The sequence below is a fragment of the Bombina bombina genome, chromosome 12, assembly GCF_027579735.1.
Source record: "Bombina bombina isolate aBomBom1 chromosome 12, aBomBom1.pri, whole genome shotgun sequence".
NCBI lineage: Eukaryota > Metazoa > Chordata > Amphibia > Anura > Bombinatoridae > Bombina > Bombina bombina.
Window position 1 is genome coordinate 5,628,686 of NC_069510.1, and position 12,790 is coordinate 5,641,475.

The following is a 12,790-nucleotide window of genomic DNA, read 5'->3' on the forward strand; positions in this document are numbered from 1 at the left end:
ACTCAGGATGTTCAACTTTCCTTATTTCAGACAGTCAGTTTCATATTTGGGATAATGCGTATGAATAAATAAAAAAATTTCTTACCTTAAAATTTGACTTTTTCCCTGTGGGCTGTTAGGCTCGCGGGGGCTGAAAATGCTTCATTTTATTGCATCATTCTTGGCGCGGACTTTTTTGCCGCAAAAATTTTTTTCTGTTTCCGGCGTCATACGTGTCGCCGGAAGTTGCGTAATTTTTGACGTTCTTTTGCGCCCAAAGTGTCGGCGTTCCTAATGTGGGCGTCATTTTTGGCGCTAAAAAAATATGGGCGTCACTATTGTCTCCACATTATTTAAGTCTCATTATTTATTGCTTCTGGTTGCTAGAAGCTTGTTCACTGGCATTTTTTCACATTCCTGAAACTGTCATTTAAGGAATTTGATCAATTTTGCTTTATATGTTGTTTTTTCTATTGCATATTGCAAGATGTCCCACGTTGAAACTGAGTCAGAAGATACTTCTGGAAAATCGCTGCCTGGTGCTGGAGCTACCAAAGCTAAGTGTATCTGCTGTAAACTTATGGTATCTGTTCCTCCAGCTGTTGTTTGTACTGTTTGTCATGACAAACTTGTAAATGCAGATAATATTTCCTTTAGTACTGTTACATTACCTGTTGCTGTTCCGTCAACATCTAATACTCAGAGTGTTCCTGATAACATAAGAGATTTTGTTTCTAAATCCAGTAAGAAGGCTATGTCTGTTATTCCTCCTTCTAGTAAACGTAAAAAGTCTTTTAAAACTTCTCATTTTTCAGATGAATTTTTAAATGAACATCATCATTCTGATAATGGTTCTTCTGGTTCAGAGGATTCTGTCTCAGAGGTTGATGCTGATAAATCTTCATATTTATTTAAAATGGAATTTATTCGTTCTTTACTTAAAGAAGTCCTAATTGCATTAGAAATTGAGGATTCTGGTCCTCTTGATACTAAATCTAAACGTTTAGATAAGGTTTTTAAATCTCCTGTAGTTATTCCAGAAGTTTTTCCTGTCCCTGGTGCTATTTCTGAAGTAATTTCCAGGGAATGGGATAATTTGGGTAATTCATTTACTCCTTCTAAACGTTTTAAGCAATTATATCCTGTGCCATATGACAGATTAGAGTTTTGGGACAAAATCCCTAAGGTTGATGGGGCTGTCTCTACTCTAGCTAAGCGTACTACTATTCCTACGGCAGATGGTACTTCCTTTAAGGATCCTTTAGATAGGAAAATTGAATCCTTTCTAAGAAAAGCTTACGTGTGTTCAGGTAATCTTCTTAGACCTGCTATATCTTTAGCGGATGTTGCTGCAGCTTCAACTTTTTGGTTAGAAGCTTTAGCGCAACAAGTAACAGATCATAATTTTCATAGCATTATTATTCTTCTTCAACATGCTAATAATTTTATTTGTGATGCCATCTTTGATATCATTAGAGTTGATGTCAGGTATATGTCTCTAGCTATTTTAGCTAGAAGAGCTTTATGGCTTAAAACTTGGAATGCTGATATGTCTTCTAAGTCTACTCTGCTTTCCCTTTCTTTCCAGGGTAATATCTTTAAAACCGATTGTACGACACTCTCTGACGTGGTGGATAGATCACCATCGTTTAGTTCAGGGGGCTTCTTTTGTTCTTCCGACCTGGACTGTAATTTCAACAGATGCAAGTCTTACAGGTTGGGGAGCTGTGTGGGGGTCTCTGACAGCACAAGGGGTTTGGGAATCTCAGGAGGTGAGATTACCGATCAATATTTTGGAACTCCGTGCAATTTTCAGAGCTCTTCAGTTTTGGCCTCTTCTAAAGAGAGAATCGTTCATTTGTTTTCAGACAGACAATGTCACAACTGTGGCATACATCAATCATGAAGGAGGGACTCACAGTCCTCTGGCTATGAAAGAAGTATCTTGAATTCTGGTATGGGCGGAATCCAGCTCCTGTCTAGTTTCTGCGGTTCATATCCCAGGTATAGACAATTGGGAAGCGGATTATCTCAGTCGCCAAACGTTACATCCGGGCGAATGGTCTCTTCTCCCAGAGGTATTTCTTCAGATTGTTCAAATGTGGGGACTTCCAGAAATAGATCTGATGGCCTCTCATCTAAACAAGAAACTTCCCAGGTATCTGTCCAGATCCAGGGATCCTCAAGCGGAAGCAGTGGATGCATTGTCACTTCCTTGGAAGTATCATCCTGCCTATATCTTTCCGCCTCAAGTTCTTCTTCCAAGAGTAATCTCCAAGATTCTGAAGGAATGCTCGTTTGTTCTGCTGGTAGCTCCAGCATGGCCTCACAGGTTTTGGTATGCGGATCTTGTCCGGATGGCCTCTTGCCAACCGTGGACTCTTCAGTTAAGGCCAGACCTTCTGTCGCAAGGTCCTTTTTTCCATCAGGATCTCAAATCCTTAAATTTAAAGGTATGGAGATTGAACGCTTGATTCTTACAGGCCCATTTATCAAGCTCCGTACGGAGCTTGAAGGGCCGTGTTTCTGGCGAGTCTTCAGACTCGCCAGAAACACAACTTATGAAGCAGCGGTCTAAAGACCGCTGCTCCATAACCCTGTCCGCCTGCTCTGAACAGGCGGACAGGAATCGCCGGACATCAACCCGATCGAATACGATCGGGTTGATTGACAGCTCCCTGCCGGCGGCCGATTGGCCGCGAGTCAGCAGGGGGCGGCGTTGCACCAGCAGCTCTTGTGAGCTGCTGGTGCAATGTTAAATGCGGAGAGCGTATTGCTCTCCGCATTTAGCGAGGTCTTGCGGACCTGATCCGCAGTGTCGGATCAGGTCCGCAAGCCCTTTGATAAATGGGCCTGCTGGTCAAAGAGGTTTCTCTGACTCTGTGATTAATACTATGTTACAGGCTCGTAAATCTGTATCTAGGGAGATATATTATAGAGTCTGGAAGACTTATATTTCTTGGTGTCTTTCTCATCATTTTTCCTGGCATTCTTTTAGAATTCCGAGAATATTACAGTTTCTTCAGGATGGTTTGGATAAAGGTTTGTCTGCAAGTTCCTTGAAAGGACAAATCTCTGCTCTTTCTGTTCTTTTTCACAGAAAGATTGCTAATCTTCCTGATATTCATTGTTTTGTATAAGCTTTGGTTCGTATAAAACCTGTCCTCTTTGCATACTTTTACTAAATTCTACCATTTTGACGTGTTTTCTTCTTCTGAAGCTGTCTTTGGTAGAAAAGTACTTCAGGCAGCTGTTTCAGTTTGAATCTTCTGCTTATATTTTCAGTTTTTTTCTTTATAAGATTTAAACTTTATTTTGGGTGTAGATTTTTTTCAGCGGAATTGGCTGTCTTTATTTTATCCCTCCCTCTCTAGTGACTTTTGCGTGGAAGATCCACATCTTGGGTAGTCATTATCCCATACGTCACTAGCTCATGGACTCTTGCTAATTACATGAAAGAAAACATAATTTATGTAAGAACTTACCTGATAAATTCATTTCTTTCATATTAGCAAGAGTCCATGAGGCCCACCCTTTTTTGTGGTGGTTATGATTTTTTTGTATAAAGCACAATTATTCCAATTCCTTATATTTATGCTTCGCACTTTTTTCTTATCACCCCACTTCTTGGCTATTCGTTAAACTGATTTGTGGGTGTGGTGAGGGGTGTATTTATAGGCATTTTGAGGTTTGGGAAACTTTGCCCCTCCTGGTAGGAATGTATATCCCATACGTCACTAGCTCATGGACTCTTGCTAATATGAAAGAAATGAATTTATCAGGTAAGTTCTTACATAAATTATGTTTTTCAACTTGTAATATAAGTGCTACCCAACACGCGCAAAAGCTTACTTCTAGTGGAGTTAGCACTCGAGTGGGAGCGTTAAATACTACTCCACTTGTAATCTGGCTCTAAATCTTTGGATTTTTATAGTAAAACGGTTGTTTTCAGAAGTCAGTGCTGTCTATAAGTTTTAGTCCCTACTCTGCAATCACTAACTACTAGATTACGAGTTTTGCGGTATGAGTGAAAAAGCAGCGTTAACAACCGCTGCTATTACGAGTCTTGCAGGTTTAGGGGCACCGCACACGTTTTTGGCCGTAACGCAAAGTAACTACCGCAGCTTTCAAAAATTCCTTTTTCAATGGGACTTCCTTTGCGCCGGTATTACGAGTTTGCCTTTCAAGCCAAAAAGTGAGCGGTACAGCCTATACTGTCAAGATCCGTACCGTAAACTGAAAGTCGGTAGTTATTGGTTTTATGCTTCAACGCCGTAACATAAAACTCATAACTAAAGTGCTAAAAAGTACACTAACACCCATAAACTACCTATTAACCCCTAAACCGAGGCCCTCCCGCATCGCAAACACTATAATAAAAAAAAATAAAAAAATAAAAAAAAAAACCCTAATCTGCTGCTCCGGACATCGCCGCAACTAGAATAAACATATTAACCCCTAAACCGCTGCACTCCAGCATCGTAATCACTAGTTAAATATTATTAACCCCTAATCTGCCGCTCCCAACGTCGGCGCCACTATACTAAAGTTATTAACTCCTAACCCTAATACCCTTAACTTAAATATAATTAAAATAAATCTAAATAAAAATTACTATTATTACCTAAATAATTCCTACTTAAAACTAAATACTTACCTGTAAAATAAACCCTAAGATAGCTACAATATAACTAATAGTTACATTGTAGCTAGCCTAGGTTTTATTTTTATTTCACAGACAAGTTTGTATTAATTTTAACTAGATAGAATAGTTACTAAGTAGTTATTAACTATTTACTAACTACCTAGCTAAAATAAATACAAATTTACCTGTAAAATAAAACCTAACCTGTCTAACACTAACACCTAACCTACACTACAATTAAATAAATTACATTAATTAAATACAATTACCTAAATTACAAACACAAACACTAAATTACACAAAATAAAAAAGAAATTATCAAATATTTAAACTAATTACACCTAATGTAATAGCCCTATCAAAATAAAAAAGCCCCCCCAAAATAAAAAAACCCTAGTCTAAACTACCAATATAGCCCTTAAAAGGCCCTTGTGCGGGGCATTGCCCCAAAGAAATCAGCTCTTTTACCTGTAAAAAAAATAGAAACACCCCCCCCAACAGTAAAACCCACCACATACACAACCAAACCCCCCAAATAAAAACCTATCTAAAAAACCTAAACTCCCCATTGCCCTGAAAAGGGCATTTGGATGGGCATTGCCCTTAAAAGGGAATTTAGCTCTTTTTCAGCCCAAACCCTAAGCTAAACATAAAACCCATTGAGGTGTAACCCCAGGCGCCTACCCTAAGGAGGCTAGGTGAATAGAACTGTAGAAATAGAATTTGAACTTCAGTGTTGTCTAAAAAATGTGTTTTAATACATAAATTAAAAATCTTTAGAATGAATATATTATAGATAAAAACAAGTAAACATACAATGCTTCATGGATCCATGATAAATAACAAATGGAATAAAATAGAAATAGAATAAAACAGTAAAATATAAAAGCTATACAATAATACTTGAGCAATGCTATACAATACAATAGTATACAATAGCAGCGATGAAGAAATAATTGCGGACAATATTGGTACAAGTTCTCTAATGGAATTTCAAGATAAATAAATTGAGAAGAGAAAAAAGTGGAAAATGTGAAAAAACTCCTCAAGATAAATTCAAAAAATATATTCCAAAAAAGTGTAGTCCAAAAAATAAGTGTGTGATAATAAAGGTGAAAGTCTCAAATGAAAGTCTAAAAAATAATCCTAATTGGTCCAGTGGCTAAAATTCCCAAATCACAATGAAAAAAATCTTGTTGTATCCAAACTGTTCCAAAATCAATACGAATAATACAAACTTAAGTGTAGAAGGTGTCTCAAAAGAAAATGGTGTGTAAAAGTAAAATGTGAGTGCTCCAATATTCTTCAAAATCCTTATCTTCAAACAAAAGATCTTCAAAATCAAATGGGATAAGTGCAAAAAAACGATTTTTGAATAAAAAACAAAAAACAATAACCTGTGGAGAGAGAAGAAAAAAATATAGTGTAGATTGTCCTAAATGTTCAGCAAATAATGAAATAAGGCATACCAGTGCTGGTCAACGCGTTTCGGCCCGTGCTAGGCCTTTCTCAAGACTCAAGTTTGAGAAAGGCCTAGCACGGGCCGAAACGCGTTGACCAGCACTGGTAAGCCTTATTTCATTATTTGCTGAACATTTAGGACAATCTACACTATATTTTTTTCTTCTCTCTCCACAGGTTATTGTTTTTTGTTTTTTATTCAAAAATCGTTTTTTTGCACTTATCCCATTTGATTTTGAAGATCTTTTGTTTGAAGATAAGGATTTTGAAGAATATTGGAGCACTCACATTTTACTTTTACACACCATTTTCTTTTGAGACACCTTCTACACTTAAGTTTGTATTATTCGTATTGATTTTGGAACAGTTTGGATACAACAAGATTTTTTTATTGTGATTTGGGAATTTTAGCCACTGGACCAATTAGGATTATTTTTTAGACTTTCATTTGAGACTTTCACCTTTATTATCACACACTTATTTTTTGGACTACACTTTTTTGGAATATATTTTTTGAATTTATCTTGAGGAGTTTTTTCACATTTTCCACTTTTTTCTCTTCTCAATTTATTTATCTTGAAATTCCATTAGAGAACTTGTACCAATATTGTCCGCAATTATTTCTTCATCGCTGCTACTGTATACTATTGCATTGTATAGCATTGCTCAAGTATTATTGTATAGCTTTTATATTTTACTGTTTTATTCTATTTCTATTTTATTCCATTTGTTATTTATCATGGATCCATGAAGCATTGTATGTTTACTTGTTTTTATCTATAATATATTCATTCTAAAGATTTTTAATTTATGTATTAAAACACATTTTTTAGACAACACTGAAGTTCAAATTCTATTTCTACAGTTCTATTCACCTAGCCTCCTTAGGGTAGGCGCCTGGGGTTACACCTCAATTCTTTTCTCTTACATTGGGTACCAGCTAGGACTACCCCTCCCCGGGCACATAGGTTGTTATTAGGCGCTGAGGTCAATCTTCTCTAATTTGACTCTAAACATAAAACCCACCCAATAAACCCTTAAAAAAACCTAACACTAACCCCCGAAGATCCACTTACAGTTTTTGAAGACCCGACATCCATCCTCAACGAAGCGGCAGAAGTCCTCAGCAAAGCCAGCAGAAGTCTTCATCCAAGTGGACCGAAGTCTTCATCCAAGCCGGCAGAAGTCTTCATCCAGACCGCATCTTCTATCTTTATCCATCCGTCGCGAAGCGGCTCCATCTTCATGACATCCGGCGTGGAGCATCCTCTTCTTCCGACGGCTAACGAAGAATGAAAGTTCCTTTAAGGGACGTCATCCAAGATGGCGTCCCTTGAATTCCGATTGGCTGATAGAATTCTATCAGCCAATCGGAATTAAAGGTGAAAAATTCCTATTGACTGATGCAATCAGCCAATAGGATTGAGCTCGTATTCAATTGACTGTTCACTGAGGACTTCTGCCTCTTCGTTGAGGATGGATGTTGGGTCTTCAAAAACTGTAAGTGGATCTTCGGGGGTTAGTGTAAGTGGATCTTCGGGGGTTTTTTTAAGAGTTTATTGGGTGGGTTTTATTTTTAGCTTAGGGTTTGGGCTGAAAAATAGCTAAATGCCCTTTTAAGGGCAATGCCCATCCAAATGCCCTTTTCAGGGCAATGGGGAGCTTAGGTTTTTTAGATAGGTTTTTATTTGGGGGGTTTGGTTGTGTGGGTGGTGGGTTTTACTGTTGGGGGGTGTTTGTATTTTTTTTTTTTTACAGGTAAAAGAGCTGATTTCTTTGGGGCAATGCCCTGCAAAAGGCCCTTTTAAGAGCTATTGGTAGTTTAGTTTAGGCTAAGGTTTTTTTTATTTTGGGGGGGCTTTTTATTTTGATAGGGCTATTAGATTAGGTGTAATTAGTTTAAATATCTTGTATTTTGTTTTTTATTTTCTGTAATTTAGTGTTTTTTGTTTTTTGTAATTTAGTTAATTGTATTAATTTAATGTAATTTATGTAATTGCAGTGTAAGGTTAGGTGTTAGTGTAAGACAGGTTAGGTTTTATTTTACAGGTAAATTTGTATTTATTTTAGCTAGGTAGTTAGTAAATAGTTAATAACTATTTAGTAACTATTCTACCTAGTTAAAATAAATACAAACTTGCCTGTAAAATAAAAATTATGTTACGGAGCTTTAAGCTCCTTTATTGCAGGTGCTAGGCTTTTTTCCAGCCGGCTCTCCCCATTGATGTCTATGGGGAAATCGTGCACAAGCACGTAAAACCAGCTCAAAGCAGCGCTGGTATTGCAGTGCGGTATGGAGCTCAATTTTGCTCAACGCTCACTTATTGCCTGCTAACGCCCGGTTTTTGCAAACCTGTAATAGCAGCGCTGTAGGGAGGTGAGCGGTGGAAATAACTTGCAAGTTAGTACCGAGCAGCTCTTACCGCAAAACTTGTAATCTAGCCGTAAGTCTTTTTGTATCAGCTCTCCTTTCCTAACCTAATTAGAGTGTGGCTGGTTTGAAGCATTAGGATGCAGGAATTATCCCTCTGTCTTCTTTTGGTATTTGTTATATACCCGCCATGCCAGCATACAAACCGCAATCAGATTGCTTTACAGTTGGTTGTCTGTGATCGTCGGACATCATTGGCTTTAGTTGTGGTAAAATGGAGTTTGAATCTCATGGCAGCTACGATTGACTTGGAAAGATTATGATCACTTTATTAAAACAAAATCTGATCTAGGTTTTCTAGCACTGATAAAGAATATCAGAAAGGCTGGAACCCACCATAATATTTTAAGATATGGTAGAAAATACTCATGCGATGAAATGCTGGGCAACAATAAGATAAAATGAACATTATTAATAAACGTTTTTGTTAAACAGGTAACTTACTAATAGTATTTCTGTAGATGTTTCTATTTCACCTTTCCAGATGTATCTGTTCAAACAAAAAGCGCAATATTATAAGTAATCGTATAACATTTCTGTAATGCAAACCGCGCTGCCACTATAAAAATGTCTTCTAAGTATCTGGATAATAATTGTATCCATTTCATATAGGTGTTCAGATGATAGAAGCAATATTACATTGTGTGTGCGTTACTGTAACTGTCTTTATAGGCGTTTAATTAGTATTCTCTGCTCTAGAAATGAACTTATTGTTTTTATCATACAGCAACTTCAATATCTCTAAAGGGGTATAAAGCCCATTTGTTCTTTCTTAATTCAGATACAATGTTTAAACCGTTCCCAATGTATTGCTATGAAATTACTTCTGTACACATGGTATTCTTTGTTTAAAAGCATACATAGGTAGGCAATGTGCACGTGTCTGGGGCACTGTATCATTTTATGGATCTGTAAAGCACTGTTGTTGTTTTCTCTAAAAGATAAAGGCTTAGATTACAAATGGAGCAATACATTTCTATTGATCTAGAGCTCTAACTGCACTTAAAGGGACAGTGTACTATACAATAGTTTTTCCCTTAATGAGTTTCCAATTACTTTTTTACCAGCTGCAGAGTATAAAATGTACAAGATTGGCTTTTTAATGCTTATTTGTGTATATGAAATAGCTGATTTTGTGTTTTGAAGCCACAACCTAATAAAATGGGTTGAACTTGTAGGTATAATCAGATCTCATTACTGTATCACATTGTGTACATATACATGTGTCTGTATCTTATATCTGTAGGTAAAATAAGATCTCATTACTGTATCACACTGTGTACATATACATGTGTCTTTATCTTATATCTGTAGGTATAATCAGATCTCATTACTGTATCACATTGTGTACATATACATGTGTCTGTATCTTATATCTGTAGGTATAATCAGATCTCATTACTTTATCACATTGTGCACATATACATGTGTCTTTATCTTATATCTATAGGTATAATCAGATCTCATTACTGTGTCACATTGTGTACATATACATGTGTCTTTATCTTATATCTGTAGGTATAATCAGATCTCATTACTGTATCACACTGTGTACATATACATGTGTCTGTATCTTATATCTGTAGGTATAATCAGATCTCATTACTGTATCACATTGTGTACATATACATGTGTCTGTATCTTATATCTGTAGGTATAATCAGATCTCATTACTATATCACATTGTGTACATATACATGTGTCTTTATCGTATATCTGTAGGTATAATCAGATCTCATTACTTTATGACATTGTGTACATATACATGTGTCTATCTTATATCTGTAGGAATAATCAGATCTCATTACTGTATCACATTGTGTACATATACATGTGTCTTTATCTTATATCTGTAGGTATAATCAGATCTCATTACTGTATCACATTGTGTACATATACATGTGTCTGTATCTTATATCTGTAGGTATAATCAGATCTAATTACTGTATCACACTGTGTACATATACATGTGTCTTTATCTTATATCTGTAGGTATAATCAGATCTCATTACTGCATCACATTGTGTACATATACATGTGTCTGTATCTTATAGCTGTAGGTATAATCAGATCTCATTACTGAATCACACTGTGTACATATACATGTGTCTTTATCTTATATCTGTAGGTATAATCAGATCTCATTACTATATCACATTGTGTACATATACATGTGTCTTTATCTTATATCTGTAGGTATAATCAGATCTCATTACTATATCACATTGTGTACATATACATGTGTCTTTATCTTATATCTGTAGGTATAATCAGATCTCATTACTGTATCACATTGTGTACATATACATGTGTCTTTATCTTATATCTGTAGGTATAATCAGATCTCATTACTATATCACATTGTGTACATATACATGTGTCTGTATCTTATATCTGTAGGTATAATCAGATCTCATTACTGTATCACATTCTGTACATATACATGTGTCTGTATCTTATATCTGTAGGTATAATCAGATCTCATTACTGTATCACATTGTGTACATATATATATGTGTCTGTATCTTATATCTGTAGGTATAATCAGATCTCATTACTGTATCACATTGTGTACATATACATGTGTCTGTATCTTATATCTGTAGGTATAATCAGATCTCATTACTGTATCACACTGTGTACATATACATGTGTCTGTATCTTATATCTGTAGGTATAATCAGATCTCATTACTGTATCACATCGTGTACATATACATGTGTCTGTATCTTATATCTGTAGGTATAATCAGATCTCATTACTGTATCACACTGTGTACATATACATGTGTCTGTATCTTATATCTATAGGTATAATCAGATCTCATTACTGTATCACACTGTGTACATATACATGTGTCTGTATCTTATATCTGTAGGTATAATCAGATCTCATTACTGTATCACATTGTGTACATATACATGTGTCTTTATCTTATATCTGTAGGTATAATCAGATCTCATTACTGTATCACACTGTGTACATATACATGTGTCTGTATCTTATATCTGTAGGTATAATCAGATCTCATTACTGTATCACATTGTGTACATATACATGTGTCTATCTTATATCTGTAGGTATAATCAGATCTCATTACTGTATCACATTGTGTACATATACATGTGTCTTTATCTTATATCTGTAAGTATAATCAGATCTTATTACTATATCACACTGTGTACATATACATGTGTCTGTATCTTATATCTGTAGGTATAATCAGATCTCATTACTGTATCACATTGTGTACATATACATGTGTCTTTATCTTATATCTGTAGGCATAATCAGATCTCATTACTTTATCACATTGTGTACATATACATGTGTCTGTATCTTATATCTGTAGGTATAATCAGATCTCATTACTGTATCACATTGTGTCATATACCTGCTTCTTTATCTTATATCTGTAGGTATAATCAGATCTCATTACTGTATCACATTGTGCACATATACATGTGTCTTTATCTTATATCTGTAGGTATAATCAGATCTCATTACTGTATCACATTGTGCACATATACATGTGTCTTTATCTTATATCTGTAGGTATAATCAGATCTCATTACTGTATCACACTGTGTACATATACATGTGTCTGTATCTTATATCTGTAGGTATAATCAGATCTCATTACTGTATCACATTGTGCACATATACATGTGTCTTTATCTTATATCTGTAGGTATAATTAGATCTCATTACTGTATCACACTGTGTACATATACATGTGTCTGTATCTTATATCTGTAGGTATAATCAGATCTCATTACTGTATCACATTGTGTACATATACATGTGTCTGTATCTTATATCTGTAGGTATAATCAGATCTCATTACTGTATCACATTGTTTACATATACATGTGTCTGTATCTTATATCTGTAGGTATAATCAGATCTCATTACTTTATCACATTGTATACATATACATGTGTCTATCTTATATATGTAGGTATAATCAGATCTCATTACTGTATCACACTGTGTACATATACATGTGTCTATCTTATATCTGTAGGTATAATCAGATCTCATTACTGTATCACATTGTGTACATATACATGTGTCTTTATCTTATATCTGTAGGTATAATCAGAACTCATTACTGTATCACATTGTGTACATATACATGTGTCTGTTTCTTATATCTGTAGGTATAATCAGATCTCATTACTGTATCACACTGTGTACATATACATGTGTCTGTATCTTATATCTGTAGGTATAATCAGATCTCATTACTGTATCACATTGTGTACATATAC

At 35.4% G+C, this 12,790-nt stretch overlaps 1 protein-coding gene across 1 annotated transcript in view; it reads right to left on the bottom strand.

Annotated features, from left to right (window-relative positions):
- Positions 1-12,790, bottom strand: part of LOC128642591 (protein CutA homolog) — a 177,559-nt gene that overhangs the window by 91,759 nt on the left and 73,010 nt on the right. The window contains exon 4 of the mRNA XM_053695360.1: positions 8,961-9,006. Within this exon, the coding sequence (XP_053551335.1) occupies positions 8,961-9,006 (46 nt within the window). The remainder of the gene's footprint in view (positions 1-8,960; positions 9,007-12,790) is intronic.